Source organism: Centruroides vittatus, unplaced genomic scaffold (genome assembly GCF_030686945.1).
Source record: "Centruroides vittatus isolate TY-2023 unplaced genomic scaffold, ASM3068694v2 contig_630, whole genome shotgun sequence".
NCBI lineage: Eukaryota > Metazoa > Arthropoda > Arachnida > Scorpiones > Buthidae > Centruroides > Centruroides vittatus.
The window spans coordinates 1,446,648-1,472,765 of NW_027122387.1; the positions used below are offsets into that span (position 1 = coordinate 1,446,648).

The window sequence follows — 26,118 nt, forward strand, 5'->3', positions numbered from 1 at the left end:
CAACCTATAAACAAATTTGGGAACATTTCTTCTTTTGATGATTATGATGACCAGACAGCTAGATAGTCAAGACATTTAAGGCATCAGCCTACCACTCTGGAAATCCAGGATCAAATTCAGATGAGCAATTGCAGGAATTTTTATGGGCAGTCCATTCCTGATATATTGGGCCCAGTCCCTCACTATGCTGCCCCTATTCTGGGTCTGGCCAAACACATGATGGGTATGATTAAAACTACAGTCCATAGGGCAAAAAGAGAAATAAAAAAGAAAGCAAACTAGTGAGAAGGAAAATAATTCAAATTATAAGTCAATGTTTCATGAGAAAAAAGAGACAAGCTAATAAATACTTGTTTATTTTTCAAAACATTTCTTAGCAAGCTTTAAAAACTAACTGAAATTCTAAACAATGGCAGCTCTATCTGTTTAAAACACTATTAAGCTCACTTGTAAGAATAATGTGAGTTAATTATTTCAAAGATGTCGTTATTTATGAATATAATAATTAATAGCAAAAATATAGAAATGTTTAATTCAGGACATCAAACTAACTTTTGCTTAATATGGTGCCAAGTCTAACTATTATTTGTGTTAATCCTTTGAAACTATTGAATTGAAAAAATATTCACCAGTTATTTCATAAAGTGCTGTATTTGACATAATGAAATAAACCAGTCAAATGATTATGTCTTTCTATATATGCAGACTTATTTTTTATATTAAATTGTCATATAAAAATTATATTATGATATGGAGAAAACACTGAGATCAGCATTAATACATCGATCTCAGTGTTTTCTCCATTTTATTATACAGTATTTGGCATGAAAATCATCCTATTGATCAAAAATTATATTAATAAACTAAGGCATTATATTAGAACAATTTTCTCATTATTCTCAGTTTCTTTTTTAAGTTTATATTAGAGATTGTGCTATTAAGTATATTTTAAAATGTATTATGATTTCTTACATTAAATTACCTTAAGTCTATATAAACTGCTATATTGAACAAAACGTGTTACTTAAACTTTCAAATACTATTAGAATCAGCATTTCTCATATTTACTGAATGATTGACACATCGGTGTTGCGGCATTACAAACGGTGATTTGTAATATTTCACACGTACTGGCAAGCATTTTCAACAGCTTACAGCTGTCATCTTCAGGCGAAAATCGAATACAGAATTTGATTTTCGCCTGAAGATGACAGCTGTAAACTGTTGAAAGTGCTTGCGAGTACATGTGAAATATTACAAATCACCGTTTGTAATGCTGCAACACTGATGTGTCAATCATTCATTACTGTATGTTGGTGTGAAGTGCAATAATATTATACTCATATTTACTTAAAATACAGTAGATTTTCTGCATGAAAATATTAGAATTTGTATATTTCCCTCTATACAATAAAAGTTGCATTCCTTTTTACTTTTATTTATTTTTTATAAATAATACTTCTGCAATTATAAATAATACAAACATTTTACAGTTATCATGATTATATTAGATTCCTTCTCTACCTCTTTAAAAAATTATCTGTTGGTTTGATATGGAAATAATCTATTAACAAACCTGTTAGATTTAAATTGAATGAAAATTTAGTACTTATTAATTTAATTTTAAGTTAAGATTTTATATCTAAATATTGCAAGTTCTATCTAACATATTCAGTCTTTTTATTATCTTGAAATGAATTTTATCAATAATTTATATGGTTCGTTTTTATATATATATATATATCAATAGGAGACTTAATATAAATTTATATTTTTGTTATAATAAATCATTCAATGGAAATGAATATGTTTTTATTAATCTTCTACTGGTAAATATCTAGAGCTGAGCATGTGAAAATTAATTTCAATGTTGAATTAATAAAGATTTTGTTTTCAATATAATCTTTGTAACAGAAAGCTGATTTCTTAAGTTCAAATTTGAAAATAATGTATTTTTATATTAATGTTGACATTTTTACCAGAAAATATTTCCAGGATTATAATAAAAATTGTTAGAAAGCACACCAACTTTACAGAAATGATACTTACCATTTTATAGTAGTATAATAATTTGTCCTAATTAGTAAAATTTCAATTAAAATTTTCAAATAACTTAATTTCTTCAGATCTAGTTCAAAAATACTGATTATCTTGATCTATATTGAAACAGAGTTGTGTTTCAATTTAGACTGAATATTGATTGATACATAATTCCTAATTCCTCTAAGTAAGTTTGATATTTAATAAATAAGAATTGCTATAATTTCTATTCAATATCTTTTTGTGCTAAATGTAAAAGTTTATTACATGTTGTAAAACTTGTAGTCTTTACTATTAATCCAGTTTTTTGTTAATATATAAAGAAAAAAGTTTTCAGTGTGTTCCTAGCAATTTTAAGAAGGTATATAACTGAACTCACACATCTGAGAAGATAAAAAGCAAAATTTATTTTTACAGTTATAATAATAAAAAATATTTTACAAATCTAGAACACCCAATGATCTGATTTAATATTAATTACTTTGGAAAAAAAATAAAAATTTGTAAAATTATCCAAATAATACAAATCAAACTTAATGTAGATTATTGATTTAAAGGTGGAAAGGTGAACATTACAATTTACGTCTTAGAATTTTTTAATATGTTTCATCTGAAACATCAACTAACATGCTAATTTGATGATCAAATTAAACTAAATCTTAAAAACACATCTAGGATTAGGGTCTATTCTGAATTTGAGTATTATTCTGTCTTTTCCTATTTGGACAAAGTGCAATTAAGTTTTAAAATTGAATTGCCCAAATAAGAGTTTAAAGTTTAATTTCCAAAATTTTACTGACTCCATATTCCATCATCTTGACTTGTTTTAAAGTCAGAGTTTAAAAATTAATTACCTCTGCAAAGTAACTCTTTAAATAGTCTATCCAACAGTGACTGCACAATCAATTATGACATGCTGTGAGAGTACCCTAAAAGGTAAAAATACAACAACAGATTTTTTTCCTATTGTATCTACTGTAAACATTGCATTTTTTCAATGTCTAATTAATATTTGGGTGTTTCCAGGTACTGAATTTAAAAAAATACATTGCATTCAAGTATAGGTATTTCTTCAAATAATGGATATTTTTCTCAGTGTGCAGGAAATCTATTGTTTGCAATGTAACGGATTTATATATATATTAAATGGTTAAAATCTTTATTAATTAATAAAGTTTTCATATGATTTGAAAGATAATACTGAAATAGAAATATAATTTTAATAACACTTCATTTAACATCTATTCATGTAAAGAAAATTGACTGTTATCAAGAAAATTATAATATGAAAAAATTATTTAAATTCTTAATTATAATTTTTGCAATATGTAAAATGTGTTATTTAAAATGCTAACTTCACACAGAAATTTGCTATACGTACAAACATTTACCATATATAGCTTATAAATTTAAAATTATAAACTTTTGAGTTAATTACTATATATAATCTAATGTACTATGCACAACATTAGTTTTGATCATATAAATAAAATATTGATAAGGTAAAGTAGAACATTGTATTAAATGAAATTAAATACTAACTAAACTTAATCAAATCCAATCAATAGGCTGTTTCTCTGTAAGGAATCATAGAAAGTTAGGAAAATTTGACTTCAAAAATAATCACAAAGAAGAGACTGAAATGACAAATATAAAGAATAATACATTAGAAATTTAAGAATAAACCATTGAGTGAATACAAATATAGGCCAGGGTGGTTAAGGAATTAGCCTATCACTCTAGAAGATCGATGATCAAATCCCAAAAATTCTTTAGGGAATAACTTGCCAAGGATATCTTGGCAAATTATCCTTCACTACCCAGTTGAACCCCACGATGCCACCCTGGGCATGAAAAAAAGACTCTTAATGTCCGCAGGGCAGAAAGTGTTAAAAATGAAAAAATTTAAAACAATAAAATCTCAATTATTGTGGACTGATGCTATCTCAGATAACTTAGATGAAATGGACAGGCACAACTATTTCAAATTAAAACTAATGAATATAAAAGAATTTATATGATATTCTCTTTATACTATGTTGAATTTAATCACATTGATGCAAAAACTGTTGCTCTTATTTTATTATATAGCTAATATATGTACAATGATTTTGAGAATAAAAATATGTATTATTGTAGTTACATTTTAATATGAATGGTTTGTCTCACATTGAAATCAAATGATAAAAAGTAACAGAAACAAATCATTTTGCAATACATGCTACAGTTTTGAACTTTTCTTATACTGTAATTCATAAAAGAGAGTAATGCATTTGCTTACAAGTTTGCCTCAGATAATGCAGAACCTCTGTTAATTGGATAATTGGGATTCTACTGCATATTAAATCTAAAATTGTTCCTCTTTGATCATGTAAAAGATGTACATAGGATAAAAATGATGAATAGAAACTTTAATATTCAAAATAATAGACTTGCATGTATCTCTCACAAGTCTATTACTTTGGATATTAAAGATTCTATGCATCATTTTTATTCTGTGTACATCTTTTACATCACTAATGAAAAAGTGATATAAGATTACATTAGATAAGAATACATTTTTAAACTGCTAATGAAAAGAAATAATTAATAAATCAACATATTTTTATTTTAATATTAATTATTATTATTTTTTTTTTTGCAAAGGGTAGAGAAGATAACTATTCAAAACCACCTTTGATATAGTGTCTAAAGAGTGTTTGTAGTTTACTTTGTCTATAGAAGAGATTAAATTAATGTATTAAAATGTAATAAATATTACATGTAATTAATAGTATGAAGTAAATATTTTCTTTTTTAGAAGTTTGAACTTAAGAAGTCAGCTTCAGTTACTACTGATAATATATTGAAAAAATAATTAGAAGAAGCTTGAATACGATTATAAAAATGAAAGCCGTGGCTTTAAACATTTTAATATTTGTACAGATATTCCCTGTTTTATCTTTTTGATATATCCTATATTTAATTTGAAGACTTTAGTTAATAGAAACTAGTTTTGATTTAGAAAAATATTTTGTCTAAGTATGTCACTAAACATTATATCCAATTATATACGATGTTTGTGAGATTTTACTTTATAGGTTTTTCCTAAATAAATTATTAGATTTTTTAATAATTTAATTATAATCATGAAAAGCATTGATCAAAAAACGTAATGAAATAAATGCTGAAAAAATAGTTATAAAGTTACACTCCAATTACATTATTCTTAAATTAATTATATATAAACCATTAAACAGGGTATTTAGTAAACTAAGTAAATCAGTAAACTATTATTAAGTATAGTTAATATAACTGTATTTAATAATAATTTATAACTAATTAAGAATTTTAGGCAGTAAATTTGAAAGGGAAAAAAGTTGTAGTTAGTACAGAAATCCTAGCAGAAAAGTTATAAATAATTGATTTCTCAAGAGTAAGCATTAAGAAGAAACAGTGGTGTAATTTTTATCATCATCATCATTGTTAATTTTTGACCAATTAAATGACATTTATTGCTAACTCACTTCAGTTAGTTGTCTTATCTTTTTACAGTTGGATTCTAAGTTGTTGTTTCAAAGTTATTTTAAATTCCCAAATTTCATTTATTTATGTAAAATGTTATGTTACATTTTAATGATTTAATTGGACATGATTTTGCCTTAATTGAAAGATTCATTAAACTTTACACCTAATGAAAAACTTTTTAATCTTTATATTTTAATAAATAAATAGAATTAAATATAAATTTGATATAAGTTTAATATTTGATGTAAAATATTAATTTTTTCCCCTTTTTATAAAATGAGAATTTTACTAATTCATTAAGTAAATTATACTTCTGTTGATTTTTCATATTTTGTAATTTATTTTATTTCTGATCTAACTATTCACTTATATTTTGTGTTAGTAATATTAGTTATTGACTAAACTGTAGATGTGACTTTTAGCAAATGGAAAATTTGTAAGCAAACTTCTAATTAGGAAATTTTTTTACAGTGAGTTAATTAAAATGAACTGTATTACTAAGTTCTACTCAACCTGGAATTATTTAATTGACTTACAAACCACCCTTCACACTTTTCCTTTTGTAACAATTCTTTTACTCCAAAATTCTAGTCTAAGCAAACATTTTCAGCTACATTCAGGGTTTACTTTAGGCTTACATTCGCAGAAAAAAGATAAAAGAAAAAACTAGAGCAAGTCGAGAATTCTATGTTCTATTTCTAAATATGTTCTTTTGCATCACTTTTATTATTTATTTTTTTCTATGTAAAATACAATGATGCCAGATACAAAATTATTTTAAAATTTATTATTGCACACATACTAAAGTATTTTATATTATACAATGATATTATCCTTATATCATTTTTATAATCTGTTTTATAAAGCAGTTATGAAGAAAAAAGAAATAACAAACAACATCTAAAAAGAAATACAAATAAAACAAAATGTCAAGTGTTGGTTCACTCAGATATTCGTTTGGTGAAGTGTCTGTTGGCCAAATGCCCAGGAGCCACTTTCAATGACTGCTCCGGAAGTGCAGTTTATATGCAATAGTGGGTTATCCACATGAAATTATAATAAATGTAAAATGAAAATAAAAATAAAACAAAAGTAATTTTTATGTGAAACAGAAGTTTAACCAGTACACCAAACTTCAGACACCAAAAGATGTTATGTTATTTTCATTGAAATGTCTTCAGATTTTAGAACTAAAGCATGTTGACCATACCTATAAATTTAGTTCTACAATTTTATATCATATCCAGAGGTGCACTTATGGTGCTACAGCAATCCCTTGATCAATTTTATTTTAAAATAAAAGTAAATATAACACCACATATTATATGACTTCAATGGGAAACAGAGAAAAGTAGAAAAATTTAAAGTTTAAATTTTAAATTAATATTTCTTGGAAACGTGTCAAACAGTGTGGAACACAGACTAAAGAAACTATTTTGTATATGAATTCAAAATAACTAATTTCAATAATTTCTAGTAAAAAATAAAAAATGTAATGATTCATACCTTTTCTATTCTTCCTTTTGGAATCACACCAAGTATAAATCTCACTGTAACATTGAATAATTTATAATCAATCTACCAATTCAAAATTATCAATTATCCATTTTTCATCTTCCATTTAACCATTTTAAAAAGCTATCTAATTAGTTATCTAACTTTTATATTATTTATTTTTACCTTAGAATTACCTTAATTATCTTTTTCCAAAAAACATCAGTGGGCTTGATACTGTTATGAATCTGCCTTGAGCAGTGTTCTCAAGATTCTGGATATGCCACTGCTTCATATCTTGTATTTAACAACTTATCAGGATTTGTCATGGCAATCAGTTCTTCTGCAATCATTAAAGACATATTATTTGTATCTGGTATCATGATTTCTGCTTGTTTCCATTCTTCTGCCAATATCAAATTAACTTCCTCATTAATAAGGAACTAATAAAGGTTTTTGGAAATTAAATTTGATGGCAGTAGTGCATTTTTTAACATTATAAAAGTAACTATCAATAATTTTGATTCAAAATTTCTTTTCCTTAAAGTTATATTGTTTCTTACAAAGAACTGGTAGTATTTTAAGTATTTTTAAAACTGTTCATGCTATTTTAGACACATTAGCTGAGACAATTTCAGCTAATGTTAAATGAGTACAGTCAAACCTGTTTTCAAAATTCTGTTCACAAACCAATTTCTTTGAAATGAATCATTCAAAAACTGAGGTTTGACTGTATTTAATAATAAAAATCAGAATATTTTTCTTATCTGTGGAAATGATTAATCTTCATCCAATTTTGTAAGAGATATATAACAAAGACTGCTGATCATATCTACATTCAGTTTTAAACTTTATGTAATACATTTTGATTTTTACAAGTTTTTTTTAATCAAAATTTGTATATTAATTTAATTCTGTAATTATATCAACCATACTTTTTTCTATATTTATTCTTTCATTATTAATAATTTTAACTCAAAGTATTTTTGACTGGTGCTCTTTGGCTAATGACATTCTAAATGACTTCTAGTTTGTTCACAATATAATTTTTATGTGAATTACATTGTTTATCACAGTATTGTGAATTATAAAATTTATTATTTGTTTCCCTTTATAAATTTAGTAGCAGATTTGAAAACAGAAAAATGAGTTTTAGTATTTAGATCAATTTCTAAATCTTCCTCAAGTACTTTGGAACATGTCATTCTATTTTCAATGAGTTGAATTTGCACTTGTGTAAACACAGACTAAAATCACAGAAAAGTGAGTTGATGAGTTCCTTGAGGAAGATTTACGATTAGATCTGAACGTTATATTCAAATTTGTTATTTGTTAACATTGTAGGGTCTTTATATGATTTTATTTTTAATAAAATATTTGAAATAATATTTTAAAAATGCTTAACCAAACTGTTTTATTATACAATATGAACATAAAAAATATTCCATAAAAACATGCAAATTATCAAAAAAAAAAAAAAAAAAAAAATGCTAAAGATAATGTTAACAAGCAAAATATCTATTATTTAAAGTTATCAAATAGCATTCCTTACAAACTGGTAGCTAATATTTGTAATACTTAGCTTATTTGTGATATTCTAATAAAACTATATCTGATACAAATAAATATATAATCCTGGTTTTTTTTTTCTAGCTATATACCGAATAAAATAAAAATGTAGAATTAAGTAGTCTTCAATTCTATTGTGTCCAATCACCAAGAATAAAACAGTCTTCTTTTGCGGAGATGATCTTTAATTCAGAGGCTACACTTTTGTAAAACAGTTAAAACATTCACTGATATTTTGTTCTTGGTGATTAGACACGATAGAATTGACGATTACTTAATTATGTATTTTTAATTTGTGAAAATACTGTCCGACATTTTAATTGAAATTATGTATACTGAATAGTTAGTTATAAGAATATTTAACATGAAAACTTTATATAAAAATATAATTTGTTTTTCTCCTAAAGCTTGAATCAGTATTATTATTTAGTCACTTATTTAATTTTTTCTTTCAATACAGCAAAAGTATGTCCAATTAATAGAATATGAAAACAAAACTTAGACTTTTTCATTTCAATCTACATATTATATAAGGCATTTTATTGTTAAGGCATAATTTATGTAAATTTTTCACATAAAAACCTAGTGGAAATCATATGGTGCAGAATGATTTTAAAATAATTATACTAAAATATACTAAAAGATCTCATTCCATTTTTTGTAAAAAAAATCTAATTATTTTTTAAAACTTTATATGCTACATACTATTTTATAATTTCAGTAATTAAAAAACTATTAATGTATTCATCTTATCACAAGTTCTATAAGTTAATTTTTTACTAATATCCAGTTTAAAACAAATTAAAATATTATAGTCTAATTAGTAGAAATTAAGAGTTTTATTAATTATAAATTTTTCGGAATGATATTACTTCTATCATTTGAAGATTCCATAAGCTTTAAAAGATTCGCGTGGAAGTTTCAAAAGCTTTCGTCAGTTGTATCTGATAAAATTTCCATAAAAGATATTCCATATGGAAACTTCCAAAGATGGAAGTAATATAATTCCAAAAACATTTAAGAATAATAAAACTCTTGTCTTCCTATTAGCTAGGCTACAGTATTTTGTTCTTAAAAAGGATAATAAATGTTACCTATCTTTTTAATATTTTTATATACTTTCCTCATTTATTAACCATTAATGAAAATTTAATAATCAAATATGAATTACTAGTAAAATATTAATAAATAGTTATAATTCAATTTTATTCATTTATTCTACTACTATAAAATACTGATTTCAAAGAGTTTTTTCTATCTTTCATGTAATTTGAAATAAAAATTTTTAAATGAAATACATTCAAACTATACAATATTTTTTAAAATTATTTTACTATTATAATTAAATAATGGCATATAAAATTAGTTTGTGCTCTTTGAGATGAAAGATGATGATAATTCTTAAAACAATATAATAATGAAATGTATAAAAAAAGTTCTGAAAATAATGAAAAATTTTAGTAAAGTATTCAAAAAAATAAGGTAGAAAATTGGGTAAAAGAAATTTTGGAAGCTAAGGAAAAATGAATAATGAATTTTACAGTATCGATTGTTGGTTTAGCTGTTGTTGAATGTTTATTTAATATTGTATCTTTCATCCGTTAAGAGTTAAACAAATTTATCATATTTAATTACAATGAAAAATAATCATCATAGCATTGATTAAAAATTTATAAATTCTTTTGAAAATATTTCATTTTTATTGATTAATATTTAAAAATTAGGAAAAAATTATTTAATATGATAAGCAATGCAAGATTAATTTGATGGAGATTTAATAATAATTTTATTTGAAACTATTGATATTAAAACAGTAAAATATTAATGTTTAATTTAAAATTACATGTATTTTTTTAAACTAAAGATAATTTATATTATAAATTCATCATACTGTTCTAAAATTTCAAAAATTTTTGTGCTTAGTTAATCAAACAATATAACAAATTTAGTAAAATGTTTTTCTAAAGGTAAAAAAAGAAAAAAAATCTTATAACAAATTTATATTTAAGTATTTTTTCTTTATAACAATACATTAAACTCATTTTATTAAATATTAGTCATCACAATGCTAAGAATGATGAAAGTAATTCTAGCCATTATTTATCTTAGAAGAGGAATGGTAGTAAAGTTTAAATAGAATTATAAAAAAAATTTGATGAAAATTCTTCAGACTTTTCTACCACACCTCTGAAATCATTTGAAAATGAGAAACCCTATAAAATATTGTTATATTATAATTCATGAAAAAAGCCCCTGAAGCATGCCCCTTATTACGGCCCATCCCTCTCTCAGGTGTTTGGAAATATCGAGTTTAACCCAGATACAGATATGAACAAGCATAACAACTTCCATTCCTTTATTCAATCATTGATGCTGTTATTTAGGTGAGTCTTTCAAGATAACTTGCCCAGAAATTCATCATCATTCGTCGTTGCATTTTTAATTATATGGCCAACTTTCAAAATAAATAAATAAATAAATGAAAAACTGTGCACTTTTTTAAACAATAGGATTTAATTTACAGTTATAGATTTTAGTATTGTAATAACCATGCTTATTTAAAAAAAAATCTATTTGCAAATTTTAGTTAAACATTTAATTCTGTCTCAGAGCATGAAACAAATTAATTCACTTTGCATTTAATAAATATTTGAATAAGCATGGTAAGTTCAAAAAGAAATTCATCATTTTCAACTTTTTCACAATATTGCACTGCTGTTTTAGTTAGATTTGCTATGATTAAAAGGCTGTGATTAATCACCTGAAAATATGTATCGTGCAAATAGCTTTGTGCTGCATGAATATTTAGCACAGTTTTTATAATCAAAAATTTAAGAAAAATGCAACGATGAAAACTTCTAAAATTATTAAAACAATATCTATTTCATTGCTTGCTGTTTTTTTTACTCAGAAGAATTAATACCTTTTTTTAGTTGAGATAGCATGATAATATCAGAAATCAATAGATGTATTTTAGAAATATTTTTATATTCTAAATTTTGTTTTTTCCATTCATCTGTTCCATTTATTATTAATGACAATAATAAACACACATCACAACATGCACACTACTGGACATCAAACTTTAGACTAAAAATCTTTTGTATTTCCTGAATTTATATAAATGAATCAGTAGCTTTTACTTAACATTCCATTTCTAAACTCTATACAGGTATTTGGTAATATAGAGATGAATGCAGAAAGTGCTATTACACGTCATAATAATTTCCGTACGTTTTTTCAAGCCCTTATGTTATTGTTCAGGCAAGTGTTTAGTTCATAAATATCAATCAATGGAACCAAATTACTGTTTGTTTGTATCCACGTCACTGGCCAAATGATGCTTCAGTTGGTTGCATGCTTGTATCACTGCGTCCTTATATCCGTCAATGGCTGGTCCATCACAATGTTTCAACTCAATGAAAATTATTTATAAAGTGCTTAATAATTAGTAAATATTATTATTATGATTATTATTATTATTATTTAAAACATATTATTAAAATGTTGCTTTATTAATTTATCAAATTTGTAATATATTATTCAAGATCAAGAATATAATTGACTTCAATAAAAAAGTGAATATAATTTTGGAAAAATAGAAATGTTTTACAGCTTTTCAATGTAATAATTATTAAGTATTTTATTTATTTATTTTCTAATTCATTAAGTAAACTAAAAGCTCCATTAATCCAAATCAATTATCAATAAATATTATGAATAAATAATGCATTTTAGATTACATTTCATCAAATTCTAGACTCAAGAATTTCCTTCACGAAACATTTAAATAAAAAGTTTCTTCAATACAACTACTGAATAGATGAATGCCAGTAAAGACGAATAAAAGAACGCAGGGTTCTACAATCAGGTGACCTGGTGTATGTGTCGTGTACGTGGTGTCGGTGTCGCTTTACTGAACACTTCTTAACTTCACACAGTATAAAACACTGTTAAATTAGGGTTGTGGTTGCACTTTGCACATATATTAAAAAGTTTCAAGAAAAGACATAATATAAAAAAGTGAACAAAAATATATATGTATATATTTAAAGTAATTTAATCAAAAAAATAAAAATAAAAAATTGGAAGAACAATTTGGACATTAAATTTTAATTAACAAGATGAAATTCTCAGAGTAAGCAATTTCTATTTTTATTTATAATTATGAACATTTTACAAATTTTCATTATATATTTATCAGTACAAATATATATTCTACCTCATTAACTCCAATGTCTGCATAGCATGTATATTTTGATTATTGCATACACTTAATGTTGTGTTGTAATCGCATGTGTTTGTTTTTAGCATGAAAAAATAAATATGGTAATTGTTGCATGATATTTAATTGCATATAGATGTGAATTGCATGCTCTGCCTGTTAATTACAAATTTAGAATAATTCATATAATTTTGTCATATTTCATATTTCTAAATCTAAACAATTCATGTAATTATTGAACTAATGATTCCATATTGGAAAACTGTTTTGCTATAGATGTGCGACTGGGGAAGCTTGGCAATCCATTATGATGTCATGCCTTCAAGGACAATCATGTGATCCAAAAGCAAATAAAAAGGCTAAAGAATGTGGCAGTAACTTAGCATTTATCTATTTTGTTAGTTTTATTTTCTTCTGTTCATTTCTGGTAAGTATAAAAAATGATTAAAATACTCAGTATTTTATATTTAATTTGACCATTTTATTTCCTTAAATCATTTTCAGACTTTTCATTCTGTCATCAGAAACTGTACAAAATTTATTTGTTGCATTGGATGATCAGTTTTAATATAAATAAGAGAACATGGGTTTAATATCTTCAATAGTTACTTTTACATTAACTATTAGTGGCTTTTCTGTTCAATAGCTTCTTTTTGATAAATTTTTTAAATTATCATCAATTAATTTGTAAAATATTTATAAAATAAACCATTGTAAGTACAGTATGGCATCTACTTATGAATATTCGGTCTACAAGAATTCAATACTTGCTGTTTACTTTTATATTTATTTATTTATATATATTTAATTGTATGAAATATTCCATACAACTAGCACTACTGATCACAAGTGTGATGAAATTGGAATTCCTGAGTACTCTGATTAGATGACTCATAAGTTTTAATCTACATTTTCTTGTTTCATTTACACACTATGTCTTCATTTACAAAACGACAGATGCCATCATGCTTCTGACAAAGAAGACTTATAAAAACCAACTCACTTCCCCAAACAATCATTATCTCTTTTTTTATCAGTTATTACGATTTCATTAATAAAAAACAATAAAGAAATAAAGTAAACTAAAGTAAAATAAAATTGCTTTAACTATAAGATAATAAGAAAGAACTGAATAACACTGATGCTAAAAAACAAATTTTTAAGGCATTCACAGATTGTTTTCATTTATAAATTAAACATTTATCAGGATATTAGCTTCTGCCATTATACAGATTAGAATAGCATTTTTGTAGAACCACTTTTTGTTTTTTAAATTTTAAATTTTAATTTCGCATTTTATCTTCAACTACATCTTAAAATTATATGATCTAATCAATATTTAGCATTTCTGCATCTCATTTGCATTGTGAAAATGCCTATATAACACAAGAACCATTAATTTTCAACTCATATATAGTTGGAATTTGAATTTATGAAATGTTGTGTGTAAGTGAAAGTGATTAATCAGCTATAAGCTATTTTATTAGTGCATTACTGCTAAAATTTAATATTATTATTCAAAAAATCAAACTTACAGAATTCAGTTTTTTAAATTCAGTGATTGATTAATTTTTCTTAAATATGTCTTTTAGTTGTTTTATTTTAGTCACCATTAAGCATAATAATTTTACATGATTATGATTATTATTCTAGGGATATTGAAACATGAATTCAGTTCGTGTTATAAAAACTATAACATGTACTGAAGTCTCACTAAGGTAGTATTATTTATTCATAAAAAATAATACTAAAAAAAATGATTTTATAGTTTAGGTAAAATAATATATTTATTTAATAAACAGCACCTCTAACAGTGTGCTATATTGGAGGAAATAAGGCTTATTGTAAACTGAAAAATTTCATACTTTATCCAGCATCATCACCCTTACTTTTAAAGTGTGAATGTGCTGAATGTTATGTTGTTAAAATAATAATAATAAAATAAAAAATTTACTAGATTTATTCCATTAGTCACTCTCAAATAGTAATTGCAACCAATTCTCAAAGAATAGAAATAATCACTCTCCTAATAAACAGTGCAGTTGGAAGCTGAAAAAAGTCATAGACAACTTACTGCTTATTAAAATAAATATGATATATGCATTTTCTAATATTTTTATGGTATTTTTTGAAAATATTTATTTAGAAAAATTTTCAGTTTTTTATAAAGTGTTCTCAGATAACCACAAATACAAAAGAATAATTTCTTGAGATCATTATGTCTTATCATCAGGTTAGAATCTGATGAAACAGTACTCTCAAAAAATATTTTTATCAAATAATCAAATAAGCTGACCTTTGAATATTATTAACAATGTGTCCTATTGATGATATAAAATAGATTTGTTCAACAACAAAGACCATCTAGAAGAATATTCAACTGCAATTTGGAAAATTTGTAGACTGATAAATTCTTACTGTTGTCCATCTGTCTGTCCATTCTTAATCTCAAGAATGGAGTTAGGTAGATGAAAGTGGAGATGAGATATGGAAAGCTTAGGGACAGGAGATCCCAATTAACTATATACAAACTTCAGGTTTGTACCAGAAGTCGTGTTATTTCAATTCAAAAATTTTTTCCTGAATTGGTTAGATAGATGACCAACAAGACTTTATTGCTAACAGGAAAAGTGTGATATACAGGGCAAGATACTGCTAAAAAAAATTGAGAACACTGACAAAAAATTGCAGTGTGGCATTGTGATGCTGTCATAATAAATAATTGCGTATTTTTATCAAATTCAAGACAACAATATTGCATATTAACTGGATCGAATTAGAAAAAAGCAGAAATTTTTGTGTTATTGTTCTTAATCTTGAAAGATAAATGTAATATTTATTATAGTGAAATTCCATTAACCTGGCATCTGGTATACTGGCACATCTGATAAGATAGCATGTCAAGCTCATCATTAGGGGAAGTTATCAATGCACTGGGTGGGTAGGTCTTGAGTTACAATTTTTGTGTAAGAGTGCTCAAAATATGCAGTTCTGGAAAAGGGTGTAGGTTCTTTTAGAGGTGACAAATTTCACATCAAGCAAATATGTACCACAAATTAAGAAGCTTTTCTGAGCTGCCAGTAGCATTAGTTATGTAACATTTTCTTGAAAATTTGATGAGGAGTTCTAGGTGTTATAGATCTGGTGTCATCTGACTCTGTTTGAAGTGTTAAAAGCAGATGACTAATCCAGGAACAAGAATGCTTAGTCTTGAATGTGCAGCTTTGTTACATATCCAGGAGGGCCACTATAATCCTGTTGTAGCATACTCTTGGTTTGTCAACTCTTGCAATTCCAAGAACACCTTGTTTTCTCTTCTGGATTTCAGTTCTTTCGAGATTCTATGAATGAAGGTGTCAGTTCACTGTGCTAATGCAGTCATGTACCCAAAATCAACAATGGTGTTCATGACACCAAAAGAACAAAAGTAAGTTATACTAAAATTAAACAAACATTAGAAATTCTGAAGATGGGAGCAAAGGGAAAGAATCAAAACATTATTACAGCTCAATTTAACATTGGATCGTCCACTCTCTACAACATAAAGAAGAACAATGGGAAGGTAAAAGCCTTTGTTGCTGAAAGTGAAGCATCAATGAAGCACACTGGAGAATGAATATGACTAAAAAAACTGAAAATGGTACAGTTGGATGCTGCTTTATTCAAGAGGTTGAGTGTGAAGCATTTAGGAGGAAAACCAGTGAATGAACCCGTGCTTATTGAAAAAGCAAAGTAATTTCATAAAGGATTGAACATCACAGAATCAAGTGTGTTTTCTGACAGATGGCTACACAATTTCAAACAGAAACATAGAATTCGTAAAGTGGATGTAAGTGGTAAACAGCTTTCTGCAGATCGTACTGTTACAGAAGAATACAACAAGACATTTGAGACTTCAGTGAAAGAAAATGGCTTGTCACTATCTCAACTTCACAATGCAGATGAAACAGGACTTTTGTGGCAGTGTTTATATAAATAGTTACTAAACTAACCTTTTTGCATGTTTCCAGCAATGTCTAATTTTAAAAAATTTTAAATGTAAGCTTTCTGATGATGAATGATAAAATCTGAATAAACTTTTAATTAATATAACAAAATACATAACAAATGTTAATAAATAAGTAAAAAATAATAATATATTTTATTATTTTATAAGCCGTTTATATTTTTTCATTGTTCATTTTACATGTATAATTTAGAAGATATTATCTTAAGCATTTTTTTCTCCTTGTTTCTCTTGTTTCATTCCCGTTATCAATGATAAAATAAGTAAGACAGGAAAAACAAATGGAATGTTTTAGACCAAACTGTGTTAAGTATAAAAAATATTAATAATTATACCTGTTAAACCAAAGATGAGCTCTCTTTTGTGATAAAGACTTGATAGATTTTAATCATCAGATCATCCAATAGGTTGAAATTCTGTTTTATTCATCCATTTACTATTTAGAAAAATGTTACACAAAAATTTATTGTACTACTATCTTCTAGCCTTAATATTATTTAATAATAATATCATAGATAAAATAATTGATGGTCTTTTCAAGAACATAAAACTTATTTATTAACTAACAAGGAACTTTACACAAGTTACAATCCACTTGAACAAAGTTGCAGTTTATTTGAAAGTGTTTGATGTGTAGAATGAATATGCAAAAATGATTAGCTATCTTCAAGTACTGTACATTAGAAGTTATGAGCATTTGAATTTTCACTCAGCAAGTTCAAAAAGTGTAATGTCAGTGCCAGTTGATAAAAGAGTATTAATGTGTCCATGAAGCATAAAAATGTGGAACAATAATCAGATTTGCTGATTATAGTAGCTGCACTTGGATTACTTGAAGCAAGTGTTAACGATCACTTTACACTACTTTTTTATATATAACTTCAGGCCAGAGGGGTTCCAAAGAACTGTCCTGGAGATAAACAAGGAAATTGAATCCCTCATTGAAAGTGTGAACTGATAATTGTTAAAGATATGAATTTCAGTTCACTTCTAAACTACTTTGATTGTCCAAAATATAGCACATTGAGTGGCTAAAGGTAAGATATACATTCAGGATGATCTTGACTGCGTATTCGTTATGTGATTTTATGGAATCCATGTGAATTCTATCACAGTATTACCAAGTGAGTCAACAAAGCAGCAGAAATTCCTTTGCAGTCTGTGGGAAGACCATGCTTTTAAAGAATTGCATCATGATTTATTTCATGATCAGGCCAGATTTTGATACAATTTTCAGCATGTGTTCTGCCAATTACTCTCCAAATTGACCTTTCGATACCTGGTAAATCACCAGCAACCTTGGAAACACACATACTCCAGCTGAAAAAACAGGCTGATAGTGTAGGAATGAGTTGTTACATGGTTTGTACCAGATTCTTATCAATTTCTTCTTGTAATGCAGCATTTGTAATTATTTTTGCATAGCACTTTGCTATTAAGGGTATCACATCATTGCATCAATAAACACTGCACATATAACCAATCATTGCATCTTTTACTGATATTGATGTCCTTGACCCAGGGTTTTATGCTTACAGTTTTTGTTATCACTCATGAGCCAAGATGTGACGTCACATCTTAGATAATCTTGAATGATAAATTTTAATAAAACAATAATATTTTCAACCCAAGTTGATGATTTTTGACTTTTCAACCTATGTTTATTGATCTATTAAAATTTATTGCTGAGATTAAAGTTTGATGTTTTAGTTATTTTGGAATCTTCTTCAGTTTCTGCAATAGTTATAAGTCAAGATTATGTCATTGTTTAAACTTTGCTGCTCACCTATGGATAGATGCAGTAAACCTGGTAAGTATAATTTCTCATGCACTTTCAACACCCCAAGCCCAAATTTTTGAACACATTGTTGTCAAGTACATGAAGCTTCACACGACTGCCTTTCTTTTCTTTCTCAGCCAGTTGATATAGATATAAATGACACATGTCTTGCATCACAGTACTTACAGTAGCAGATATAAGGAAAAGGCTACAGTGTTGTGGCCATCAGCCATATTGTTAAATGTATTTTAGTTATATTCTTTATTTATCTTTATATTCGATTCTTCCTTTTGTCATAACTTCCTTCTAGAAGCTTCTGTCTTAAATCTCATTGCCTTAAGGAGAGATTACCCTTCTCAGAACAAAAGGGTAGGGGGATTATCGTTTCTCTGAATTTCAGGGGAAACAAAAGAAAGGCAAGGACCTAAGGAAAAATGGCCAATGAAAGAGCCATCTTGGTCAAAATCTCAGAACAGACGGTAGGACAAGGCAGTGCTCTGAACTTGAGAAGGGACAAAGGGGATTGCAAAGCCAAAGAAAACCGCAGAGGTCGAGGAATTAAAAGAGAACGATTGTAAGGACAGTGCGAACGACTGGAGATCTCAGAGGCACCAAGTTTGTAAAGGAGAGAGACATCCAAAAGTATAATATTGAGGGAGACACCTTCCATATTAGCACCTATTAACTTAAGGAAACCCGGGTATTTTCTACCTTCCTCTGTCTATCTGATGCACTTTCCTGAGCCTCTGCTTCTTCCTTTTTTTCTTAGGTTTAAGATAGATATAAGGTTAGTTGTAAGTCGATAGGATTTTTACTGTATGTATACACGCACATTATCCAAATGCTTATGGGAGGACAATAGACCACTCTTTTAGTAATTAGTAATACTAATATCTGTAAAGTTGGGATCTGTACTAAAAGAACCAGTTCGGAGAGAAATAGAGGATATTTTGTGTGTAAATCTGTTTTATGTATCCCTCTTAGTATCGTTTGTTCGCGGCCCTTACTATCTCTCAGTACGAACAACCACAGTGTCTTAAGTCCTCCTCACTGACCAAAAACTGATAACAACACAGGTCTGCAAAAAAAATTTTTTTTTCAGCTGCATGGGATATTTTTGCTGAATTATATATTTTAAAGATCAGAGTTTCTAATAATGACTTTCGTAACATCCCATCACGTATAGGTTTTTTGCAAAATAAAAACAAATTTTTGATAAAAACTCTTATTTATTACAATGAACTAAATATATTATATTTTCTTACAACTAATCAAAAAATTGTTTCTGATATTTATACACAATTTCAGATCTACTCTTTTTTCTTATGAAACCTTTTCTTCTTCTCTTTGATGCTTCTCCAAACTCATTTCCGATTTCCTTCTCTGGTTTCTCAATTGAGCATCCAACAGTAGTCAGCTAACATATTGACATCCCATTTTTCTTGGTAACGTCTCTCGATATCACGGACATCCTGGTGAAATTTTTCACTCTGTTCTTCACTGTAAGCTCCCAAGTTTTCGAGAAAATAGTCAATATGGGAGTGTAAGAAATAAACTTTTAAGCTCATCTTGCATCCTTGAGCTTCATACGCTGCCAGTATGCATTGTATAATGGTTTTGTAGACAGGGTCCTTAGTATTCCCCAAAAACTTATGCACTACATTCTAGAAAGATTCGCATGCTTCTTTTTCCTTTTCTTCCATTGTTTCCAAAAAGAGGGAATCAGATAAAAGGTTTTTTATGTCGGGGCCAGTAAAAACTCCCTCTTTTAACTTGGCTTCAGACAGTTTTGGAAACTTGGAACACAGATATCTGAAACAATCCCCATCTTTTAGCAGTGATTTGACAAACTGCTTTATGAGCCCCAATTTAATATGAAGATGTGGTAATAACACTTTTCTTGGGGGAACCAATGTCATATTGATGACGTTTTTCTCGCTGAGGGGTTAAACTGTCTCATGGTGGCCAGTAAGTTTTTGTCCAGTGCAGCTGTCTCACTCTACTATCCTATAAACAAAAAATGCAAGGATATTTTTTATAACCTCCCTGCTGACCCAACAACATGGTTAGTATTTTGAAATCTCCCCAAACCATCCATTGATGCTCTTGATATTTGATTTTCTCAAGAATTGTAGCCAAGTCAGTATAGTTTTCTCCCATATGAACTGAGTGTCCCATAGGAAGAGATGCAAATACATTTCCATTATGCAGCAAGACTGCTTTGAGGCTAGTTTTAAACAAATCAATGAATATGTGCCATTTTGATGAATCATATTCTATTTCAATGCACTTCATAAACCCACGAACGTCATTACAATAAACCAGATTTCCCTCTTTGGAGAAAAACTGAGTAAATTCTCTCTCTTGATGCCTGTACCATGAAAATGAGGTCCCAGATGATAGCAGGTTTTTGTTTTTTAGCCTTGATCCTAGCAATTCAGCTGCATCTTTTGAAAGACCTAAGTGTCTTACTAGGTCATTGAGCTCACTCTGAGAAAATAGTTGAGGTCCTTCGTCAACAGAAAAATCTGAGCTAGATTCGTCCTGGGAAGCTAATATGTGTGAGTCCTTTTGACTCACTCAGGATGTCATCTAAATTAGATGTGGCTGTGGAACTGGTATTTCAGAACCATGCGACACTGGACGAATAGTTGAGTCAAGGTTAGGGTAAAATATTTTCTTTTTATTTTTTGTATTAAATCCTTTAACATCTACCGAACAGAAGTAGCAGTCGGTTGTGTGATTTTTCTGTTCACGCCATATCATAGGAATGCCAAAACAAAATGAGCTTTTCTTACCCTTAAACCACAAACGAAGATCTTCCTTGCATCTTCTGCACACCTTATGCAAAACCCATGCTTTGTCTTGATCTCCAAGTTTCAATTTGAAATATGCAAAATAAACTTTCTTCACAAACTCACTTATGTTTCTTTGTTGACTTTTCACTGTGTATTCACCACAAACATAACAGAAGCTGTTGGAAGAAATTACAAAACCTAAATTTTACGTTAAATACAAACAAAAACTCGAGTGTAACAAAAAAAATGACGAGATGGAATTTTTTTGTTATTTTTTTTTCGTTTTTACCAAGTTGAAATTTATAAGAAAATGTATAAAAATCCTATGCAGTTTTTGTACAATATAAATGTTAATTTTAAAAAATTTATTTAAGAAAATACGGTTTATATGACCATCCACAATAAAACAATTGTCATGCAAATATATTTTATTAATTATTCAAATATTTTAAATTTTAGAATTAGCTCCCCTTTGGATCTGCCACTGAGTGCTTATGAACTGTATTGAATGTAATGTTTCATCTTCCTAGAATTCTCAAAATCAGTTATCTCTTTTGCTTTTTCCAGCAGAATATAAACTCGCTTCTTTCTCTTTTGTGGACTTGGCTAATAACCTGACAATTGGCTTCCTTCACTAGACATCTTTAGTTTCTGGATTGATTTTCATCACCACCAATTTCTGCTGGCAGGGATTTTTCAGCATAATCATATTCTTTGAGGTAACCTATTGTCCTTTCACAGAATACATTGTTGCCATTGTGTAATCACAATCAAGTTGTTTATGAATGCAACTGCAATTTTGTTTGCTGTACAGAAATTTCTCTAGAGCATCTCTTGTTTTTATAGTGGCTTATGATTATGTTCATATTTGCAGAATTGATAGCATGAAAATGAATTAGTGAGGGTAAACTTCATGGCATAAAATTTTCACTGGCAAAACAGACAATTCAAATGATACTGCTAATTTGTCGAAGTTAGAGATTTGACTAGTTGTGATGACCTTGCTGAATCTCAATGTTTTTTATACTGTGGCTGTCCGCCATATTTATTTTTGTATATGATTGTATAAGAGCTCAATTTTTTTTCCTAAAATTCTTCTCACTTCTACTTTATGCTTTTCCTGTCATGTGGCATCGTCCTTACCTTTGGTGGGTGCTGATTGGCAACAAGAAGAAAGGGGTGAATAATGGGTCCCACCTGAGGGAACCCATGGGAGATAGAGTCAGTCAGGATTTGGTTGCTAAAGAGTGTGGACGTCAGGTCACGACTGAGGAGTGATCTTGAGTAAGGTCTATGAGTATTAGTAGTGGAGTATTAGTATTAGAAGTGGAAAGTGGTTGTAACTACATCTTGTACTTTCCAACAAGCAGGTATCTGTAATCTGCCCCCTCAAAATTTGTATAATAAACGCACATTGACTTGTTTTTTTTTTGTCTGGTCTCCTTGTTGCACATATTTTACCCTTTACAATACAATACTATAGTGCTACTAGATGTCACTTTATCATGCCTAGTATATTGCAACCTCAGTCATGGCAGATGAATGCTATCTTTCTGAATCAGCTCATGTTGAGATGTTTATTATAATGTCTTAACATGTCTGCAATTGTGCAAAGTATCTTCTTGGTAAAACTTTAAATTTCTGTAACTGTTGATATATTTGATGATGGCATTTTTTTTTCTTCACATATTTATAATCTATACAACACACCCTTTCAAATAAACTATAACTTTTTGTAAGCAGAATTGTAAATTGTACAAAGTTTCTTGAATAAATTTAGTGACACTAAATCAAACAAAAATTAAATTTTAAAGAATGGTCCCATAGCATCACTTGCCATCAGTATTTGAAGTTATGCCATGGCCTTATCTACTGGTCAGTGATCTTGACCAGGCCTGGCCAACCCAAATTGTTTCGTGGGCCACTTTGATCACGCGTAACATTACAGTGGGCCACAATTTAGGCAAACATGTTTTTAAAAAAGTAAAACAAATACAAATGAATAAGATTTTATTCTTATACCAAGAGTTTGTACTTGCACTTGGGCATTGTAACAATGACACATGCAAATTTTCGTTTATTTAATTGTTTGATATATACATAACGGGAAACAAAAGTTTTAATAGATATATAATATTGCTTAACAGGCCACACAATTTAATCTGACAGGCTGCATGAGGCCCAGGCCTGGTCTTGACAATGGAAATTCATTTTACTTATTGCTCTGTGGTTTCTACCAGAAACAAAGGGGTAATATAGGGCTTGATATGTACCACAGAGATAACCTCTGTTGAGAAACAGTGACTGGTGGAGAGAAGGCTTCAGTCTTTTAGGTAACCAGTGAGCACTGTTGGTGTATCGGACTGAAAGTTCTGGCATAGGAGCTTTTCAGAGAGATCCAGATAACAAATAAAATCGTAAATTCACATTCTCTCTAAAATGGTAAAGGATTTAGCACAAAAGGACACCATAGCATTGTTTGTTGTAATCTTACACCATCAGTGTGCATGCCCAGGCCAGATTGTGGGCCTCCTGTAGACTGTTTTAGATCACGGTCATAAGATGAGTCATCCAAAAAATGGTCAGCAGTAAAGTATATGTTAAGATCACCACATGTTGGTTGTGAAAGAGGAAAAATAGTGCATATCTAGTAATAACTTGTCAAAAGTTGTTGTAGGTAAAGGTTGTTTAAGACAGTACCTGGTCCCATTATTGATGATTAAAAATTAATGAACATAGCCAACATGGTGGTCGACATCCAGTTGAATCTTTCAGTCAGGTTTATGGATGGTAGGACATTGTTCATCAGTGAGTGGTGTTGAAAATGGCAAGCAGTTCTTGCACTACCTAGGTGAGAAAGGGATAGCCTTGATTACTGATTAATTTTTTTCAGTACAGACACTTTAAGATGATTTCAACTAAGAAGTCAACAACATTAACTACTGCACAGTTGATTACGGCTCAAATGACAGTGTAAAAATACTTTGCAGCGACAATTTTCCATTTATTGTCCAAACATGGTATAATAAACATTCGGTCATTGTGATAAGCCTCTGAGATGGATTCGCACAGGAACTATGGGATGACAAGGCACCAAGGCACTCCAGTTAGGCCATAGATTTTCTGGTAAACTATTCCATCTAAGACCTGTAATGTTGTTGTGAAATGTTAGAATTGATAACTATATTCTGAATTTCTCTGTGGGTCTTCTGACTGTGATGCTGTTGATTGCCTTAGTTGCAAAGGTGTCATTGATCAAGCTTTTGGAGAGAGCATCAATGTCCAAATAGTTTCAACCAGACTTGTGTATAATACTTACATTATACTCAAGTAGACACAGGGTCCAAGAGGCAAGCCATCCAAATGGATATATAAACATCCCAAAGCCCAATGTATTAATACTAAGCTAAATTATTGCTGTAATTAATTGGGTGGCATAACCAAGCAGTGCACTGCATGGTAAGCGAAGGTTCAGGTTCAACTCCTGCTTCGAACAAATTCTTTTCTTCCAGACTGTACTAAATTATTTTAATATTTATTAAATTATTATAATTATTAATTTCAATAAGAGAAGGCACCTAACATCTGCCTCTAGTATTAAATTAGTTAATTTCTGATATTAATTGTAGCATGAAACAGCCTGATTAATTACAGTAATCGTTTGGTTCAACCAAATAAATTTTGTGAATTAGCAACCTTGCACAACAAATGATGATTAGTGGCTACTTTGAACAGATGTTTGTACAGATTTTTTGATGGTAACTCTTTTGCCATTGCTAAGTAATTCATTTCTGCTTTGGTCAATATTTGATTTGTATAAAAAATAATGATGGAATAATTGGCTTGGAATAGCATTGATCCATAGCCAGAAGTGTATGCAGTTTGTTGTTGAGTTGAAGTTGAATTTGCCAAGAACTGGTTTGGAAGTCAGCATCATATTCAATCAATCAAAAGCTTTTTGTTATTCATGGGTTCTATCTGAAGTTTTTCACCTTGGCTAGGAATTGAGTTAACAGTTGGGCAATATTGGGAAAGCTTTCTATGAAGCAATGGTAGTATGAGAAAAGCCTCAAGAAGCTTTCTACTTGTAATAAATTCATTGGCTTGGAATATTCCAAAATTGTCCATAGTTTGTCAAGACTGAGTCAGATTCTACCTTGTTGATGAGGTAGGTGGCTGGGGATCTTTAAATTCAGGAATCAAAGGCCATATTTTGGGTTTAATTGCAATTTGCTTGTTGGAAACAATGTTTTCAACAAGCAAATTGCAAATTTTCCTCAATTGTCAACACAATTTCTAAGTGTTAACCATTGAGGAAAACATTGAAATGAACACGATAACATCATCTAAATAATAGGCAGATGTTCTACTAGAGTCCTTTTCATATTTCATCAATCATTTAAGCTTTAATTGCATATTCCAGAACTCAAGATACAGAATTTGTATAATCCATTCAGAGTTACAAAGGCAGTCATCTAGTCTTATGCATCCGCTTCTACTTGCCTTTTCATGCAGTCCAGAGCATTGTTGACTCTTGAAAATATCGAAATAGTTTTTGTGATGGCATTAGTTTTCAGTATATTGCAACAAAATCATATTTCTCTGGATCAATTTTTTGACAAGAACAATGGGACAGTTGTATGTTCCTGAGTCAACATCTATTTTCTTGCTGCTGATCTTCTGTTTGGTTGGCAAGATT

The 26,118-nt window shown here is 28.6% G+C and overlaps 1 protein-coding gene across 1 annotated transcript in view; it reads left to right on the forward strand.

The window, feature by feature from the left end:
• The window catches only part of LOC136979676 (voltage-dependent calcium channel type A subunit alpha-1-like), a 445,853-nt gene that overhangs the window by 350,002 nt on the left and 69,733 nt on the right, over positions 1 to 26,118 (forward strand). Inside the window, exons 35-36 of the mRNA XM_067275717.1 lie at positions 11,783 to 11,874; positions 13,112 to 13,262. Of these exons, the coding sequence (XP_067131818.1) occupies positions 11,783 to 11,874; positions 13,112 to 13,262 (243 nt within the window). The remainder of the gene's footprint in view (positions 1 to 11,782; positions 11,875 to 13,111; positions 13,263 to 26,118) is intronic.